At 40.5% G+C, this 21,205-nt stretch overlaps 1 protein-coding gene across 1 annotated transcript in view; it reads right to left on the bottom strand.

The window, feature by feature from the left end:
* The window catches only part of LOC109925377 (spectrin beta chain, non-erythrocytic 1), a 138,532-nt gene that overhangs the window by 50,517 nt on the left and 66,810 nt on the right, over window positions 1-21,205 (bottom strand). Inside the window, exons 7-14 of the mRNA XM_048600444.1 lie at window positions 19,936-20,051; window positions 18,930-19,042; window positions 17,639-17,826; window positions 13,045-13,162; window positions 11,386-11,544; window positions 7,532-7,834; window positions 6,396-6,546; window positions 2,905-3,775 (exon numbers count right to left, since the gene is read on the bottom strand). Of these exons, the coding sequence (XP_048456401.1) occupies window positions 2,905-3,775; window positions 6,396-6,546; window positions 7,532-7,834; window positions 11,386-11,544; window positions 13,045-13,162; window positions 17,639-17,826; window positions 18,930-19,042; window positions 19,936-20,051 (2,019 nt within the window). The remainder of the gene's footprint in view (window positions 1-2,904; window positions 3,776-6,395; window positions 6,547-7,531; window positions 7,835-11,385; window positions 11,545-13,044; window positions 13,163-17,638; window positions 17,827-18,929; window positions 19,043-19,935; window positions 20,052-21,205) is intronic.

Here is a 21,205-nt window from a genome sequence, read left to right as displayed (position 1 = left end):
GAAGGGTCTAGGCCCGAAACGTCAGCCTCTCTGCTCCTATGATGCTGCTTGGCCTGCTGTGTTCATCCAGCCCTGCACCTTGTTGTCCCGGATTCTCCAGCATCTGCAGTTCCTACTATCTCCACCAACAATCTCAGGTTGGTCCCATGTTAATTTTTATACACCACCCTAATTTACTCTCCATTGAAGTAAATGCAAAGTAATAATGTGAGAGCATAATGCAGGCTTTTCATCCAATAATGCTTATCTCTTGCCTGGCAAATTAAGTTGAAATTGTCCCTGATGTGTCTAACCAGTGCTAGACCTTCAATTGGAAATATTATTCAGCTTCCATATGGCCAACACACAACTATGTTTATTCTTCCATTTCAAATAGCCTTTTACAATTTCCTTTTCAACAAGCTCTGCTTTATTAGCCACTTGTGAAAACATTTCTTTCTCTAATAACCTCTTCCAATTCATTTTTTTAAACAGCCCTCCTTGTTTTTCTTGCCAAAATCCAGAGTTTCTGCCCCTTGGTGTTTCACCAAATGACTCATTATTTATTTTCGAGTGTTTTCATCATGTTAAAAATCTCTGTCAGCTTCCACCTTAATTTCCTCTATTTTACTAAACAGCCTCAGCGAACAAAAGCTATATTACAAATCAGTATCCATGTGACTAGGTCATCCAGAACAGGACGACTAAAGAATACTTCACCATGAATAAAACAACAACAGAAAACAGAGCAAATAAGAAATAACAGAGAATGATTATGAAGCTGTAAAGTACACTTGACTCAGGAGCAAATTGTTTACTATGCCGTTCGACGTTCGCATTATCTGCTATAATCAGATTGTCAGCCTAACATCCCATTCCTGTTTCTGAGAGTTAGGCCATACACTTCCATTGGATTGGCCCATGCTTATGGGCAAAGTGGTTTGCCATTGAGTTCAGTAGGATGGCTGAGTAGGAGACTCTCCCACTTTTACCGCCTGCCTATTGGAATGGTGGAAGTATCTTCAGGCTGATATCTGACCTGTTTGGCCTGTGTGAAGAAAACACAACAAGTCCTGAAGCCCACCGACTCCCACAAACTGATATCTATTTCATGCCCACCGACTCCCGAAGCTACCTAGGCTACTCCTCCCCTCACCCACCTTCCTGCAAGAATGGGATCCCCTACTCCCAATTCCTCTGCCTCCGCCACGTCTGCTCCCAAGATGGGGGGTTCCACTCCTGCACATCCCAGATGTCCTCGTATTTCAAGGACTGCAACTTCTCCCCTTCAGTGGTCGAAAATGCCCTCGACCGCATTTCTTGTGTTTCCTACAACTCATCCCTCACACCCCCTGCCCCGCAATAAAAACAAAGACAGAATTCCCCTTTTCCTCATGTATCACCCCATTAACCTCCGGATTCAACGCATCATTCTCCGCCACCTGCAATCTGACCCCACTACGAAGGATATATTTCCCTCCCACCCTTATCTGCCTTCCGGAGGGACAGCTCTCTCTGCGACTCCCTCGTTCGCTCCACACTCCCCACTTGCCCCACCATCCCCGGCACCTTTCTCTGCAACCTGCCCCTACACGTCCCCCCTCACCTCCATCCCAGGCCTTAAAAAACAACCTTCCACATCAGACAGATGTTCACCTGCACATTTGCTAATGTGGTCTATTGTATCCGCTGTTCCCGATGTGGCCTCCTCTACATCGGTGAGACCAAGCGGAGGCTCAGAGACCGCTTTGTAGAGCACCTACGCTTGGTTCGCGACAAACAACAATACCTCCCACTCCCTGGACAACATATCCATCTCCATTGTCACAATGACGCCACCCAGAAACTGGAGGAGCAGCACCTCATATTCCGCATTGGAAGCCTACAACCCAATGGTCTCAATGTGGACTTTACAAGCTTCAAAATCTCCCCACCCCCAACCTCATCCCAAGACCAGCACGCCCCTCATCCCTGCTTCCTTGACCTGTCCGTCTTCTCTTCCACCTATCCGCTCCTCCCATCTCACTGACCAACCCCCACCACTACCTACCTGCTATCACCACCTTTCCCAGCCCAACCCCACCCCCCATTTATTTCAGAGCACCCTTCCCCTCTCCCATTTCTGAAGAAGGGTCCCGTTCCAAAACGACAGCTTTCCTGCTCCTGTGATGCTGCCTGGCCTGCTGTGTTCCTCCAGCTCCACACTGTTATTTAAGTCCTGATGTGGGACTCAAGCCCTGAGTAATGTACTGGCCTATAATTATACTACTGTTTTGTAACCACTTCCAGGTACATTAAATTAGAAGAAGATGGCATAAGCCATAAACGAGTTTCTGAAAAATATGATTTCAGGTGTCCGAGAGGTCAAATATTTTAGGCATACATGTGGGAAAGGTAGGAGAAATGAAAATGGCAAAGATAACTCAAAAGCGCTATCCCCTCCCCCACCCCAACTCCCACTCAATTTAAATGCACACTATCAGTAACTTTGAGTCATGAACTTATTAAGGTTCCTTCATGATGAAGCACCATATGTTGGATAGTGTGCAGATTTGAAATACTTATGATTTTAATTGTGTTGCTCAAAGTGAGTACAATGATTGATACAAGAGCTTAATACAGTGGATGCTGGAAATGTGAAATAAAAACATAACCTGCTGAAACTATTCATTCGGCTGGGCAGCATCCATGCAGAAGGAAAAACGTCAACGTTTCTGGCCTGTGACCTTACATCAGAACGGAAAGCTCAAAAACCTTAAACCTAACTCTGCTTTTTAACTCTTCACTGAAACTGCCTGGCCCATTCATTACAATCAGCATAGGTCATTAAAACTCTGAGGATTTGTGACAGTAATGTCTTCCCTTGCACAATTTGAATGGGCAAATGAGATGAATAAATAAATCTGTTGCATTTTCAGCTTGTACCTGTGCTCCACTACTTCCAGGTCATCAAGCTTCTTTGGAATCTCTATTCCTTCCAGCCACTTCTCCTTCTCATTCATCCATAATTCACAAGCATCAGCTTCACGAAACATTATGTAGAGAGCAAGGGCATCCTGCAGACGCTGCCTCCGCAGATCTGCTAGAGCTACGAGATCTGCATACAGCTCCTTTATCTCCCACCGTCGGTCCTTTATTTCTGGTAATTTCCTGAACTCCTCTGGAAGGCTCTGTAACTGTTTATTCAGAGCGTCAATAGCTGTCCCGGACTTCATAATCTCATCTGTAAGGTCTCTATGTTTCTTCACCAGCGTCTGCGTGGAAAATTCGTCGTGACCGACATCATCGGAAGACAAAATGCGATAGGTGTCTTGCAGCCAAGTTTTGACATCATCTGCGTCCACCTGGAATTGGAAGAAATTCTGTGCATCCTGAAGATTCTGCTTGCGGAAAGCAGCCAGCTCCTCCAAATCCTTCCACATTGCAAGGACCTCCTCTATTCGTTTCTTGATCTCGGGTGAAGCAAAGTGTTTCTGTGCAATCATGTCTCTGCCTTCTTTAATTGTTTGCTGCAGGTGAGTACTGAGGCCACCCAACTCATCCTCCAGTGCCTTATGCTTGCTTTGCAGAATCACAATACTGGTGATATCTTTTCCGTAATCCTGTGAAGAGAAGATCTGCTCTCTTTCCCGAATCCAGCCCTCAGTTTCGGCCATCTCCCAGAAGAACCTCCAGAGACAACGGGACTGCTCCAGGCGAGCCTTCCGCTCAGCCGCCAATACACAAAGCTCCTCGTAACACAGTTCCAGGTGGTTGACGCGATCTTTTATCACATTGGGGTCGCAAGGCGTATAACCTGGAAAACAGATTCACAGCCAATCACTAACTGCACGACTCAGAATGTCGTGGTGCTTAACCACACTCGGTCTCACAACAAAAAAAGAGAATGTGAATGAGTGAGTTGCATATAAAAAACTTACCAGCATCAATCAATCCCTTCGCTACATTACAACTTCAAACTAACCTGCTTATAACTTAATCAGATCAAGCTGATGAGGTCTGCTGGACCGGTCAGCAGACTTTGGGACAATAAATATTACAGGAAAGCAAGTTCCTAAACAAAAAAAAGTTGCTGGAAAAGCTCAGCAGGTCTGGCAGCATCTGTGAAGGAAAAATTGAGTTAACGCTTTGGTATCGTTCTGAGGAAGGGTCACTGGACCCGAAACGTTAACTCAATTTTTCCCTTCACAGATGCTGCCAGACCTGCTGAGCTTTTCCAGAAACTTTGTTTTTGTTTCTGATTTACACCATCCACAGTTCTTTCGGTTTTTATTGAAGCAAGTTCCTAAGTTAACTTGCATGATATGGATTGATATGATATTGGGATTTATTTTACAGAATTATAGAACGGTTACGGCACAGAACATGGACATTCCACTCACGTGTCAGTGTCAACTCTCGGCAAGAGTAGTTCACTTGGTTTCAAGTCCACTGTCTTTTCTACATGCTATGATTGATTTTTCCTCTTCAGATAATGATCCATTATCATGGAATGTGCCTCCATCACATTCTCGGGCAGCACATTCCAGATCCTAGCCTCTTGTTGTGTAAAAACTTTTCCCTCGTGTTACCATCGCCTTTCTCGCCAATCACTTTAAACTGATGTCCAGTCTACTTTCCACAATGGGAACAGTTTCTAACTATCTACTCTGGCCGGAGCCTTTGTGATTTTGAACAGGTTTCTCAATCCTTTCTCCAATCTTCTCCGACGAGAACAGTCCCCAGTTTCTTCAATCTGTCTAACAGAAGCTTCTCATTCCTGTACCCATTCTAGAACCATTCTTATGAATCTTTTCTATTCCCACTTAAATGCTTTCACATCCTTCCAAATGTGTGGTGACTAGAACTGGACACAACACTCCAGCTGAGTTCATACTAGTGCTTTACATATATTTATCGTAAAGTCTTTGCTCTTGTATTCAACGATCTTTGTTTTAAAATCCAGAGTCCCATCTACTCTATTAACGCTCACAACCTGTCCTGCCATCTTCAATTACTTGTGTAACTGCACAGCCATATTCTTTTGCTCCTGCACCCACTTTAAAATTGTGCCCCTTTTATTTAACTGCCTGACCCCATCCTCCCGAAACAAAATTTACCCTATTTGTATCACATTTCTCCTGCAACTTGTCTGTCCATTCCACCTTACTAACCTCCCTGCCCATTTTGAATTTCTACACTGTCTACACTGTCCTTCTCACAATTCACATTACTTCCAAATTGCATATTGTCCTCAAAATTTGGGATTGTGCCTTGCATATCCAAGACTAGATTATTATCGTACATCAAGAGAGGCAAGGATGCATACATTCTGGTTCTGGTAACTTATTAACTTGAAGTACATCCAGCCTAATATCTCTTTCTTATCACTTTTAAAGCCATTAAGTAACTGAACTACCTCCTCTTTCATCATTATTTGGGCAGCATCTTCTTCCTTAGTTAAGACAGATGCAATGTATTCATTTACTACCTCAGTCATGCCCCTGCCTCCATGCATAAATCCCCTTTTAGGCCCACAGTTGCGATGCCACTTTATATATTAGAAATTATGACAAAATAGATAAATCGTATTTTGAGCAACTCTGGCCGATAAAGAAAAAAAATTCTGAAGACTTCATTGACACTTTTCCACGTACACAGGTACCACAGCATTTTACTCAAGACAAAGGATACTAGATTATTTCAAAACATAGTAAATAGAACAAAACCAAAAACTTTCATTTCTCAGGCTTGTACTCTGTCTAGACTGGTTCTAAACCTTGTTTTGTCAATCAAAACCTCCTGGGCTCAGTTTTTGACTTTTAAATGCTCTTAAATTTGATACCACTTCTTACCAAATGGGCAATCCTGCTCAAAGTCCACAAAGACATGATAAATTGGTGAAGTAAGGTTATACTCTTGGGCAATATCAAATGCAAGGTATGACTGATGTGGGAGAGCAAGGAAGAAGCTAAAACAGTCCATTCCTAAATACCATTATAATAGAATTTGATGAGCCATATGCAATATAAGTGCCGTTGCTGGACGAGTTGTTAAACTGATAGTCTCTGAGCTTTCTCAGGCTGACACAGAAGATCCCATGGCACTATAATAAAAGCAAGGCAATTCATCTCAGTGTCTTGGTTGATACTTATTTTCCAAGTAACGTCAGACAAATGATCTAATTGCACGGCTTGGTTTCCTGCAAGTTGTTATAAAACAGATACACGTACACTTACATGCATATGTAAGACATAGTGTATATATGCAGGGATATAAAGCATTGGAAGGGCTCCATGAATAGGCACAACAACAAAAACAGAAAATCAAAAGTTTTGCAGTTGCTTTTGCTAAGTAGCTGATGGTCTTTATCATCCAATTTGATTACAAAATATTTAAACAGATGTGACTTGCGTGACAGAAACATTAACAGGTACCTTCGCCTTCAGCAAACTTGAGCGCTCCTGCATTAACCAACTTCAGTCTATCTGCTTGAATCGCAATGTCAGCTTCCACCAGTGTATGTTTCTGGAGCAGGTCCTCCACACCCATTAAATGTTTACCGAAATCTTGTGATAGCAGTTGTACCTGAAAAGAAAGGGAAATATTAACTTTCTAAAATGACAAACTATGAAAAAAAAACACATACATGCATACATAAACACATAATTCAAAATGCCATTGTTTCTAAACCTGTTAAACACTAATGCATCAAAAAGTAAATCTCATGAGGTAAATGTTGTTCTTAAAATGATACAAATGCCAGCCAATATTTCAGTGTAATGCTGTCCATAATGAGATCACAAGTACTTGGTTTTCAACATCAGCAGTCTCCTTGAAAACTTTAACTAGGACTGAATATTATAAATATGTTACATCTGATTAAGGCACAAGCAAATTTCAGGTATCATACATGCAACTTTCTGTCACATTCACTAAGTAGCACTTTACATGATATAAAGCTCCTATTTAGAAAACAGAATACCCTCAGATTTATTACCCGAGATCCACAAGCTTTTTATAATCAAATGGATTTATTTTATTGGATAAGAAATGGGAAGAAAATTAAATCACATTCCATAGAGCAGATGATGCAATTCGACCTTTATTTACTGCTGAAAATAAAATCAGTTAAAATAATCGTTAATGATAACTTTATTATGCCCATTATTTCCCCAATGCAAAGCTGGGCAGCAGGAGGAAACTGGGTTAACAAATACAACTAAAATGGTAATGGCAGTTTCACTATTGTATGAAATTTGTAAAATTGTCTAATCCAGAAAGGAAATCTGAAAACAAAACAACCAAAACTGTCTAAAAAAAAAACTAAAAGAACTGCGGATGCTGTAAATCAGGAACAAAAACAAAGTTGCTGGAAAAGCTCAGCAGGTCTGGCAGCATCCGTGACGGAAAAAATTGTCTAACAGTTGTGCTGCAATTTTATTTTTCCAAAGCAGGACTGATGATATTGGAAAGTCTAAATAATCATTCACTGCCTTTGTCCCATTAGTACTAGAATACTAACATTTGAATACATGATATATACACAAAAAGGTCTCATCTTAGCACCTACCTTCATTTCATCCATCCAATCAATGATGTGGAGCATCTCCTGGAAAATCTTCTGAAGGGCCAAGTTCATTTCCAGTCTTGCTCGTCTAGCATTAAGCAGCTCTAACAGGTACTCCCACAGCCGCATGATGTTGTCCTTTCTGGCGTTAATACGTTTAATATCATGGTAATTTTCAGCCTCCAGTTCCAGTGATACATCCACAAGAGTCTGCACACGTTCCTCGTAAGCAGCAATATCTGCTTCAATTGCCTCATGCTTCTTCATAGCTGCTTCCACAGCAGGCAGGTCATAGCCAAAATTATCCTGTGGTCAAATTAAGGGATAAATTACATAAGAAACTGGAACTGTTCACTGACAAGTTTCACTCCTATGATTGAACCAAAGAGAAACAGCAAACATGTACATCAACTTTGCCACTTGTCAGGCCAAATCAACGTCAATATAAGCATGCTTGGCACTTTTGTAAAATGACAATATTCTGAAACATCCATACGCTACATGTTGTTCTCAATTTACAGTCACATGCAAGAACACTGCATCAGAAGCTAGAAACACCAGCACAATGAGACAGCCACAGGAAGTAGTAAATGGATCAGAAAATAAGTCAGGATGAAAAGTAAACACAAAAAAGGCCACAGCAGAACGTCAACCAATAAAGTTACATTACTTCACATGTTGCTTTCAGGCCTGCATTATCAACCAAATGCACTTAGCACTGCATCCAATGCAACGCAGCAAAAATAAACACCAAGCACTTTTATTTTAGCTATAATGTCTGATCAAACAGATTCTGTGGTGGGAAGGTGAAAGCGAGCTGACCAACGCATGATTTAACATCCAAATGTTCTGAATCCTAAGATCCAGATAAAGCCTGTGTATTCAGACAACATAACCACTAGTAGATAGTTGTAGCAGAATGTGCGCAATGGCATTTGGAATCTGAATTAGTTCCTGTGGTGCAATGATGTTTACATGCTTTGAAAGTACAATGGTCTGGATCTTGCTGGTAAAATGATCGTGATTTAACAATGCACATTATTGATGTGCAAAGTGACCAAATTTAGCAGATTGAGAGACAAGGGCTGAATTGCAAATCTCCAAAATGTGCCAGCTGATTTACACCACTATTTCCTTTTCACCAATAGCATCTTGCTCTCAACCTCACTGTCATTCTTAAATCTTGATGAATTTTCACATTACTCACTGAATGCTAAACAGAATGCCAACCCTGAAACTTAACAAATCACCTCATCAACATGATAATGGCTAACGCAACTATTCCTGCATTGAAAGGGGACAACTTAAAATGCTCAATGTCATTCCTGCAAGCAGTCAATTGTTGTTAGAGATTTTAAATATATCAAATTTTATTTTAAATTTTGTTTCTTCATTTTATCTTTGTCCCTTTTCTTTCCCTTAATTAAAATATTTCTTTCCTTCTCTTTATTTTCTTGCTTTTATTTTCTAGTTGATTTTATTGTAATTCATCCGCCATATCAGTCATTCCTCCGTTGCTTTCTCACTGGCTCAGTGGTTAGCACTGCTGCCTTACAATGCCAGGGACCTGGGTTTGATTCTAGCCTTGGGTGACTGTCTGTATAGAGTTTGGACATCTTCCCCCTGTCTGTATGGGTTTCCTCCCACAGCCCAAGTTAGGTAGGCTGGCCATGCTAAATTGCCCACAGCGTCCAGAATGCATCGGTTGGGTGAATTAGCCATGGGAAATGTAGGGTTACAGGGAATGGGTAGGGGGCTGGGGCTGGGTAGGATGCTCTTCAGAGGGTCAGTGTGGACTTGATGGGCTGAATGGCCTGCTTCCACACTATGAACTTCAATTCAGAAGTTGGATTGGTTACAGAGATACCCCCAGTTCACTATGTTTCCTAGATGCCCTGATGGTGCTGTTATCAAATTACACTTCCAACAAGTCACGCCACAAAAATATTTTGAGCTAAAGGCTACAGGAAAGAGTCTAGCTAATGGAAAATGCTACAAGAGGCTGCTGACCAGCAAGATCCAGACATTTAGTTACAATATTCAGATTAAACAAGGAATGTATGTTTGTAGGGCCAGTCAAATTCACGTATTCTAATAAACTATCTACTGGTTCAATGCAGTACACTACTTAAGTAAAACTGACAAAGAACTTTATTAATACTTTGCCTTCACCATCCTGAATTGCTGCTACAAAATAATATTTTTTGTGAAAAATCTCTGGGCAACAGCAAAGAGTCAAAGACATAACAGTATGATATATGTTGAATAAGTCTTTCAAAACGAGCTTCAATATTGAAGACATTCACTTATATCTATGCCAATGCTACAAAATTAATAACTTTAAGTTAATTCTGAACAGCGCTGATACCTATTCCGAGTAGTTTCACTGCATAACATTGCAAAAAAACTTTTCTTGCCATCTTTGAGGTATAGTCAGATGGGTAGAACACAGAACATATGTGTACTCTGCCCAAAGGAAGATCCTTGGCTCATTCTCTGTACATGTTTCATTCAGAGCCACTTTCCTTGATAGTTTTTGTCATTGGCCATTGCCTTTCAGTCTTGGGGGCAGGACAAGGAGGTAGATCTCCAGTTAGATGGGAATTAAACTTGTGCTGTTTTGCTTATTTTGAATCACATTCTAGCCACCTAGCTAGCTGAGCTAAGCAGCCGCCAGAACACATGTAACGTGCTCATGTGAATATTGAAAAGAGAATCGCAGCTTAAATATAATTTCTGGTGATAAAACTAGCATGGATTCCTGGTACACTCCCCTTTGGTTTCATGATGACAGGTTATGCAGGGCACAGCTGCACATTTAGCTCATATGTAAACTGATCCCATTTTCAAAGTATCATGTTCACTATTGTATCTGTCATTTCAGTAGTTACGTTTCAGCATGGTAAGAGGAAGCAAGGCGAGTTGGTTTTGGGAAGTGATTAGAAAATCAAAAAAAGCAGATATTAACAATATAGTTCCTGAAAATAATAACATCCCAAATTTCCCTTCGAAAATATAATCATCTCTAGTTAATAATAAACAAGCAAGGGTTTCATATAATTATCTACACTAAGTATGACAACAAGTCTACTCCACTGGCAAGGAAATACCATGTGCAACATCATGTAACAGACATTTTTACACACATCACATGTTTACAATTTTCTACCCAAATACCTTTACTTTATAAGAAAATGATCAAAGATGGTGCAAGTGCAAGTTTCTGAATATGTTGCTTGTATCGACCCAGATTTACAGCAGCCATTAAAGTGTATCAGTTCTCCATCAAGAATAAAATTGATTAATTACAGCTAGCAGAACATGCTGATTTCTCATATATTCAGCTGTACAGCAGGAAAGCAGTCAATTAATGGTATAAATCCATTCTAAAATCGCATGCAATGCAATTTGGAGTTCAATTGTATTCACATAAAGATGGAAAGGAAATCAGAAGGAGGAGCCACTTGGACTTCACCTTGACATAAATAACATTAGTACAAGTGTGCTGGCAGATTGTTCGCTACAATGTGGTGTCTGTCCCGAGGGGGGTTTACAGCTTTGAAATTTGTAACTAACACAGAGAATCCCGAGCTGTAAAGCATGGTCATGTGTACAGTTCTACACATGATAGTTTTAAATTACAGTTCTCAGTAACTCCCAGACATTGTACCAAATTTTGTTTTTACCAGATATTTACAATACAGACTTTAAAATCTTGTTGGTATCTAGGGCCTGTGGCTAGTGCAATCTCCAAATTCATAACCTCTTTCAGTAGCTTACTGATAATTGCATACTACCCATTAACTCACCATATATGCATTACTCATTTTGTGTGATAAAATGAAATGGTTCTTTACCTGCGAAACAAGCCGTTGATTTTCACACAGCCATGTCTCTCTCATAAGTGCCTTGCGGTCAAAACGGCGAGCCAGCTGCTCCAGTTTCTCCTGTCTGATTAGTTCATTTCTAAGGGCCAACTCACGTTCATGCTCTGCTTTTTCCAGCCTTTCCCAGCCCTAACCACATTCACCAGATACAAAGGTCACAAATATACAAAGGTCACAAATACACAAAGGTCACAAACAATGAGATGTTAGCTGAGTGATCACTTAATAAAAGCATTTTTGCTTAGCTTATTTGAAACTGATATAATTCAGCGAACTGAAATTGCTTGATCTATGTGGATGTCCTTGCTCTCATTTGCTGGTTTCACGCAGAAGAAAATGTTGATGTGATATTGGAGTTTTTATAGGATCCTTGCAGACGGGCCAGTAAGGGAACTGCTGGTTCAATCCCATGTCCTTGAATTCATTTTCTCAGCTATGCCACAATGACTTTTTGCAGGCTGTTCCTGAATGGCATTTACAACCTGGTTATTTAATTGACTTTCCATTGCTGAAGGCAATGCATGAGACTGAGAATTTGGAATAAACAGCAGAAATAAAGTGCAAAATGTACCCAAGTAACAGTGAGGGAGAAGGGCTCCAAAAGATCTTTTCATCTAAACAATCCAAGAACGTTTTAGAATTGCGATTTTCAATGTATTCGGTTTTCAATACCATCACAAACATAAAAGGGCTCACCTTTTTTAATATGCTAAGAGAGCACACTCAAGATTTATCCTATATCTCTACTGATTTCAGGATGTCTAACAGGAAAGGAATACGGGCTTTCAATGCCTGCAGGATGGGGAGAGGGTTTTAAAAATGCAGCTAAGAGCCCAATGTTGATCATTAATCAGTGATGATCTGTAAACACTGCACAAGCCTGCACTGTACTGCAAAGCTTTCCAGAAATCTTACTGATAAAACACACAGAACCTTATTGTGGTAATAAGGTCACTCAAGGATAATTAGAGATGGACCATAAATGCTGGCCCTGCTGGTGACACTACATCACAAGAGCAAAAAAAATACTCTGGGCTGCTATCAGAATGATATGAAGCATCGATATCCACTTTTGCTGCACACACAGGGAACAACACTTGAGTGTTTCACTCCATACAACACACTTTGAGACATCTGCAAAGAAATTTCATATAAATGCAAACTCTGCTGTTCAACAGGAGGAAAGCAATCAAAATAGGGGAAAATATACAAAGTCTACTTTGAAAAGAACATGTTCAGAATGAAAATTCAAGTGAGTTCACTCTACACATATATCTACGAAAGTATTATTTTGAAAAAGAAAACTTCATAAATACAAGTTAAATAATAATCAAAAATTTGCTTCCCAATATATGGAGCCTAAAACTGAATGGGATATTTGATCTGATTAATTTATTTGCAAATGACAAATAGAAATAGAAATAGAAATTTACCCTGCATACCTATAAAATCTCCCCTGAATAGTTGTTTAAATGAATTCCAATCATCAGTTGCTCTATTAGAAAGCCTGTGTAAGTCTGCCTTATCCAGGGGTTAAATTCAATCAACAATTAAAATAATTAAAGGCTTTTGAGTTGTTCTGCATTCTCAAACAGACTGGTGAAAATGGTGAGCGCAGGAAGCTCTTACCCTGTTAATATCGGAGATGAGCTTGCCTTCATGCGGTGTATACACTTTCTGATTGTTTGCCCTCATCCTGCTCTGGATGGAGAACAGCAGCACCTCAAGATTACCCTTCTCCTGGAACCTGTTGAAGAATTACACATTCTGTCATTTTTGATCCAATTCAAAAGAAAGAATTGCATGCAAACCAAAAATCAGTGCTCCGACACAAACTGTGCACTGGAAATTAAACACAGTGCTAATGCAGAGAAGGGAGTCGCGACAATTTAGGAAAATGTTTCATTCGCCCTTTCAGCAAGATGCCAAAGCAATGCTGCGCAGCTCTGCTGCTTAAGTTTTGTTATTGTTAAAGTCTATTTTAGGCACCAAAATGATTGAGTAGTTCAAGCTTTATGCAGTTATTTGTACAACCTAAATCTTGGGTCTTCCGCAGAATGCACTGCACCTTCAGCAGAGCATAGAAATACAAAATAAAAACCAAAAGAACTGTGGATGCTGTAAATCAGGAACAAAAACAAAGTTGCTGGAAAAGCTCAGCAGGTCTGGCAGCATCTGTGGAGGAGAAAACAGAGTTAACGTGGTAGGGTCAATTTAACTCAGTTGGTTGAATGGTTGGTCTGGTGTCGACTGGTTACTGACTTTTGGTTACTGATTTACGGTCCCTCATTTATGGTTACTCATTTGAGAGCTTCTGAAAAATTTCTTCCAGCTGCATATAAACTGATGTTTTCCCAGGCACCATCAGTTCTGAGGAAGGGTCACTGGACCTGAAACATTAACTCTGTTTTTTCCTTCACAGATGTTGCCGGACCTGCATAGAAATACAAAATGCTGATTAGAATTAGATAAGTCATTTCACAGAGATTCTGCTGCATTGATATATCCAATCATGCTGGAATGCTAAATAAAAACAGCTTAACATTTAACTGGTTCATAATCTTTCCCTGATCATAGAGAGAATGTGATGACACAGCACTGCACTGATGGGGAGGCTCTCAAGGTGATTTTCAAGTTGCCTGCATGATGGTGACTGCCATGGCACAGAGGGATGGGGGTTCAGCCAGAGGTGAGCGCAGAAAGTTGGACATAATCACCTGTGCCAACTGAAGGGGACTGTATTGGAAAGGATTTTTGCCTGATTCTCAAACTGTGAAAGGTTTGATTTCTGGCTGGAAGTTCCAAATTAGTACATGGAGGAATTAACGCAGTGGCAGGCAAAACAATTGATCAGCTATCACAATGACTGCTGTTGTTGCCAGCAAGAACGAGCGAGATGAGTGCAGTCGGTAACATAGAAACATAGACGATAGGAGCAGGAGGAGGCCATTCAGCCCTTCGAGCCTGCTCCGCCATTCTTCACGATCATGGCTGATCATCCAACTCAATAGTCTAATCCTGCTTTCTCCCCATAACCATTCGGCCCAAGTTCTATATCTAGTCGCCTCTTGAATACATTCAATGTTTTGGCATCAACTACTTCCTGTAGAAGTACTCACCACTCTTTGGGTGAAGAAATGTCTCCTCATCTCCGTCCTAAATGGTCTACCCCAAATCCTTATACTGTGACCCCTGGTTCTGGACACACCCACCATCGGGAACATTCTCCCTGCATCTACCCTGTCCAGTCCTGTTAGAATTTTATAAGTCTCTATGAGATCCTCCCTCTGAACTCCAACGAAAACAATCCCAACCTAGTCAATCTCTCCTCATACATCAGGCTCGCCATCCCCGGAATCAGCCTGGTAAACCTTCACTGCACTCCCTTGAGAGCATGAGCATCCTTCCTTGGAAAAGGAGGCCAAAACTGCACACAATATTCCAGGCGTAGTCTCACCAAGGCATTGTACAACTGCAACAACATATCCCTGCTCCTGTACTCGAAACCTCTCGCAATGAAGACCAACATATCATTTGCCTTCTTTACTGCCTGCTACACCTGCATTCTTACCTTCAGTGACTGGTGCACAAGGACAAGGATGGGTGTTGAAAGGCAAAATAATCAACAATGTATCATTCGGCATGGTTCACTTTCTGCTCGGAGAAAAGGGGAAATCCCTTCCAGTGTAAACGTTATTCACTACTTCACCGCCAGCTACATTAAGTTGGCATTGACAATTTTAAACTCAACAACAATAAAACTCGTATTTATTATGCCAGGCAAAAGACTAGAGCTGGTGACCTGAAATTAACTATTCAGCTGATGTTACAATATTTTGATCTTGGACTTTGGAGGCACTGGCAAAGCAGCATTTAGAATCATAGAATCCGTACAGTGCTGAAAGAGACCATTCAGCCCATCAAGTTTGCACCAAGCCTCTGAACAGCATCCCACCCAGACCCACCCCTACATTATCCCCATAACCCCGCATTTACTGTGGCTAATCCACCTAGCCTGCACAATACACACAATTTACTCTGGTCAATCCACCTGATCTGCTCATCTTTGGGGTCATAAAGTCATAGAATCATACAGAATGGAAACAGACCCTTGATCCAAAATAGTCCACGCCATGTTCCCAAACCAAACTAGTCCCATCTGCCTGCATTTGGCCCATATTCTTCCAAACCTTTCCTACGTATGTACTTATCCAAATGTCCTTTAAACGTTGCAATTGTACCTGCATCCACCACTTCCTCTGGCAGTTCATTCCACACAGGAACCACGTTCTGTGTAAAAAATTTGCCCCTCATGTCCTTTATAAATCTTTCTCCTCTCACCTTAAAAAAAAATGTGCCTTCTAGTTTTGAACTCCCCCACACTAGGGAAAAGAACCTTTGTTATTCTCCTTATCTATACTCCTTATGATGTTATAAACTTCCATAATGTCAACCCTCAACCTCCTAAGCTCCAACTGTGGGAGGACACTTGAGCACCCAGTGGAAACCCACGCAGACATGGGGAGAACATATAAAGTGGAATCAAACCCAGGTGCTGGCTCTGTGAGGTGGCAGTGCTAACCACCGAGCCACCGTGCTGCGATTTATCCATAATTACCTTGGCAGTGTATGTTTCTAAGTTTTAGATTGAGATGAAGAGGAATTTCTTCACTCAGACAGCCATGAACCTGTGAAAGTCTCCACTCCCAAGGGATAAGGGATAATGCAGGGCAATGATGTTAAGGTGGAAGATCAATCACATTCCAGTTGAATGGCAGGGAAGGTCTGAAGGGCCAAATGAGCTGCCCCTGCTCCTGTTGCCTATGTTCCAATGAGTCCACCACATAGTGAGAGACGGAGTCGTATGCCAATCATATTTGGTAGGGGTCAAAGATTGCCCTTCACATAGGAAATGAGTTAGGAAATGACCAGATGTGATAGCAGCATTACAGTAACTGCATAATTTTTTCAACACATTCTGGCCTTTTATTAATAAAGCCTAATCATATTTTGATTTACATATGGATCTGGTAAGTTTATTTATTTAAAGATATAAAGATATTTTCCATGGTCGATATAAAAGAAAGTAATGAGGGCTAAATTTGGTTGCACCTAACAACAGGCGTGGAAATCAAGATGCGTAATGAATTCATGGCCATTGATTGCAATGCTGGCAGTGCAACTTCAGGCTGCCTGATCACTTCAATGGTTTCACTGAACAGCCACGTGCTGTTAACTGGCTGGATGCCCAAGCAGAAGGGAACCACGGGTGGCTGGCACCAGTTAACACCAGCCTGCACTGCTTAAAGGGGAGATGCATTGTGGCTAGTGCAGATACTTGCAGTTGTTCAGGAAATGAACCTGACCTGGGAAATAGTGAATAATGGCACTGCGTGGGAGAGAGCAGACTCCAAGACTTTTGGGTTGAACTGGAGACCTTTGTGAAAGGAGACTGAAAGAAAGAGAGCCGTCTTACATCCATACAGAGGCCATCCAGACAAACACACTCAAAGCACTGGAGGCCAATGCCCACAGGTTCGGGTGACATGTTGTAATGATCTCATCAGTGGTCAAGATCAATGAATATGGCTTTGACAAGGCACACCCTTCCAACTGTGCTATTAGCTGTACACTCTGCACCGTGCCCACCACCAATCTCCATAAATCACCACTCATACTCAAAATTCAAATCTTCACTTCATCATTGCATCTTAGCTCTGCTGGAAAGACAAAAGACCCTGGAAGCCCGCACCACACCCTGTCAACTTTTGAAAACTTGAGACAACGGTAGCAACACCACAAACTTGTAGAATTGTGGCAACAGCCAGACCAAAAATAACCAGGAGTTAACTGTTGTTCCCGTTAAATCATTTTGATGTGGCAGGTCCTTTCTGCTTTTGAAAGTACAATATTTTTGCAGAGGTTTCCAAAAGAGCAGCTCTTACCCATGTACCGTGTACTACTAGAAATCCAACTGGTCCAAAATGGCCTTCTGGAGTCAACAGTACTGTCCTTGATGGCATTTTGTACAATTTTAATTGAAAGATTTCTATTCAGGTCTGTTTTGTCCGCTATCACCAATGGCCTTGGTACGATTCACCAACAGTAAGCATCGAATAATTCCATAGGACTAAAAACATCAAAGGTAGTTGTGCAACAGAAAACACCTAAAATGCTGTAAAGAGATGCTGAAGCACATAGCAGTTCTACTTCTGCTACTTACTTGGAAGGTTTCTCCACTGTGCGGTAAGTGTTGAAGGCCTGTAGCTGTTGTTGCACTCCAGCCAATGAGTTGGCAAACTTCCGACTGTTGAGGACAACGATGGTTTGCTCAATCCAGATTAGCAAGTCAGATGCTAGCTGTTCATATTTGTCGATCATTTTCTGCGTTTCAATTGCGTTGTCCAACACCTGCATAAAGATATAGCACACTGTAGGACATGCTGAGCTCGCATAACATTGAGAGACTGGAATTCTTCCAGTTTAATCAAATATACAAAACATGCTGAGCCATTCCTGATTGTGAGATGCTGATTTGTCACGCACTTTCCTAATCATGGAAAATGCCAAAGTTGGTTGCGTAGTCCTAATAACACTGGGCTAGACAGAAGTGAAAGAGTGTGTGTCAACTCAAAAGGAATCACAACTACATGTGAGCTTCACTGGTATTGTCATATCTTTGGGGGGGAATGGAGATGGTTTGGAGAAGAAAGTAACATTTTCAAAATTCCAGACTATTACAATAATACTTATTCCTTCAAATGATTTGGTGGAACAGAGGGACTTGGAGGTAATTTGTTATCCCTGTTGAACGTTGCTGACTAGTCTTTCAAGCTTATTCTACCCTCCAATGAGATCATTGCTCATCCATGATTGAACTCCATATACTTATCTTTGCCCCATATTCCTTGATATCTTTGGATAACCAAAACCTATCGACCTAAAATTTAAAGTTAACAATTGATCTAGCATCAAATTACTGTTTGCAGAAGAGTAGTCCAAACTTCTACTGTGCTACTATTCTTTGGAACATTAGCCAATGGGTCCCACACACTTTTGTTTTCTGCCCACTTTCCTGCAAATATGGCTTTACAAATATACATCTGATCCTCAATTGAATGTCCCATTGAATACATTTCCCCATTTTAGGGCAGTACATTCCAGATCACCAGAATAGAAAAGCAAACTCATCTTTCCTCTGATTCTTTTGACATGCCTGCTGGTTACTAATCTCCTGCCAGTGAAACAGATCTCTAATCACGACCTTCAGAATTTTGTTCACCTCCACAAAATTTCTCCATAAACTCTGCTCCAACTCGTGCAATTCCAGTTCCCCTATCAGTCTATGTAACTGAAATCATTTCTGTTTTCTCTGACAAAGCAGAAATGGCAGCTCACAAGGGCATCTCTCAGCTATAGAGAGTTTGATCTGCTCACCTGCTTTTCAGGTGATGTTGCATTTGAGTGAATGGATTTACTGGTTATTTCAGCAAACAATTCTATTTAACACAAACCTTTCCAATCCTTTTTCCCTCCACAGCTAACGCTTTCATCTTAGAGAAGTAATGGTAAAATGCCACAACGTAGGTAATAATTGACTTCTCATCTGGATTCTCCGTAAAAACATCTGTGAGGAGGAGTACATGAGAATAAGTATCAATTGTTTCTTGATCAGGCATCATACTTTATGCAGAAAAGGAAAACATTCACTACGATCATCACACCTGACACAATCTGCACTAAGCCACTTTTTGAAATTTTAATCTGAACTAGTTGAACAATATTCAGAGAGAAATGGCTACAGCATGAAACATATTAAGTATATTTTGCTTTTGTGGTTGGTGGCAACAGAAGTCAATCAGAATGATAAATTACGAAGCTTTTTTGATTTGTTAATCACATTAATATTCATAAATGAAGGGCATTGTTTAATCAAGTGTCTAGAGTATTTATAAAGAGAGACTGCTGGGACACAGGGTTGGTAGTGAGGAATCAGACATATATAACACTGCCTTTTGAAAATAAATCTATCATCAAGACAAGTATTCGTGTTTAGTTTCATACTTTAGACTTGAGATCAAATTAATAAGAATTGCCTCTCAGCTAAAGAAAGAAACCTTCACACGATTGAAGATTATAGGGTTCTATCTTTAACAATCAAATGTTGTCGCATGGCTATCAAACAAAATGTTTGGTTATACTCATTATGTTATGACGACACACACCGGGAATATTGATCGATTTTACAGCCGTCCAAATTTAAAGCTGATACAATTAGAATGATGTAATGCAGGAGAAGGCCATTTGCTCAGTCATGTCTGTGATGGTGCTGGAAAGGAAATGCAAGTCAGAGAATCAGGGCATATGCCCTACATATGACTCCCTTTGTGTATATTTAATATTGGGAATACTGTATTGGGACATTTTCTTTCTATTTAGAGAAACACATAATTACACAGACTTTAAATACTTTACATACGTACATATGTAATTGCGTAGAAACTTCTTGCTGTAACTTACCCTCAGGATCAAGCAGCTTGGTCACACCTAGCTGTTGTTCGGCAATGTTAAAGGCCTGTTGTAAGTTGTACGTAGCATTAGACTGCTTCAGTTTATTAAAATCAACCAGATCAGGCCTGAAGAAAGATACGCATATTTTAAATATGTCTAATTCACAATATATGACTCCGTGTTGAATAGTTTACTGAATGCTCAAACTATGTAATAAAATATAAGGAAATTTTGGAATTCAGATATTTTTTGCCAGAATAGACATTCTCACCTAACTGCAAAACCAAATATGTTGAACGGCAGCCTTCTTTACCAGGTATTATCAAAAAAAGTTAGTTCCATTAAAATGACAAACGTGCATTATTGGAAATAGTAATTAATTGAAGTACCCAGTTGTAAACAGATTTGCATGTGCAAATTGATCAAAAAAGACACTAGATAAAGATCTAAATAAACAGCAATTGTACTTTTGGTTTGATAAATAGGAACAGTGTTACATGAATAAAGAGATTATGATAAATCTGTACCAGGCACTGGCAAGACCTCAGCTAAACAATTATTTGCAGAAAAAGACAAAGTGGGGTTTAAAGATGGAGTCACCAGACAGAAAGTATTTCTGAAGAAATTTGAGATATTAGGGTTACATCTTCTGAAGCAATGACGACTAATTTAAGAGAGGTATTTTAAATTCTGACAATTGGTGATCAGTATTTAATCTGTTTCTGCAGATTCATACCAGGTTTCCAGAGACATGTTATAGAATATTTTCTGAAAAACCCATGCATATTTATGGCTATTATGTTTACTGTGCAACAGTGTTCGTTCAATTCCTACACCAGTTGAGGTAACCATTAAGGACTCTCCGTCTCAACCTCTTCCCTCACCTGTGATATGGTGGCCCTAACCCTAACCCTCAGGTTAAATCACCACCAGTCATTTCTCTCTAATGAGAGAACAGCCCTACGGTTTGGTAAGACTATTGGTAACACAATACCAATACCATTATGTTTACTGCACCTTGTTTATCCAAGCATAGCATCTTTATTGCAGAAGATTTTCTGTTTGACAGGTCATGTTGCTGCTGCATAAGGCTTTATTTAGGCCACATTTGGAGCACTGTGCGCGGTTCTGGTTGCCACACTATAAGGAGGATGCAAAGGAGGGTGCAAAAGAAATTTACCAGGATTGTGCCACAGTTGGAGTATATTAACTATAAAACAGAGGTTGGACAATCTTGGATTGTTTTCATTACAGCATCAGAGGCTGAGGTGGGGGGGGG

The sequence above is a fragment of the Rhincodon typus genome, chromosome 8 (assembly GCF_021869965.1).
Source record: "Rhincodon typus isolate 14 chromosome 8, sRhiTyp1.1, whole genome shotgun sequence".
Classification (NCBI taxonomy): Eukaryota; Metazoa; Chordata; class Chondrichthyes; order Orectolobiformes; family Rhincodontidae; genus Rhincodon; species Rhincodon typus.
The sequence above is the reverse complement of the archived record's forward strand: the minus strand, read 5'-3'. Positions and strand labels throughout refer to the sequence as shown.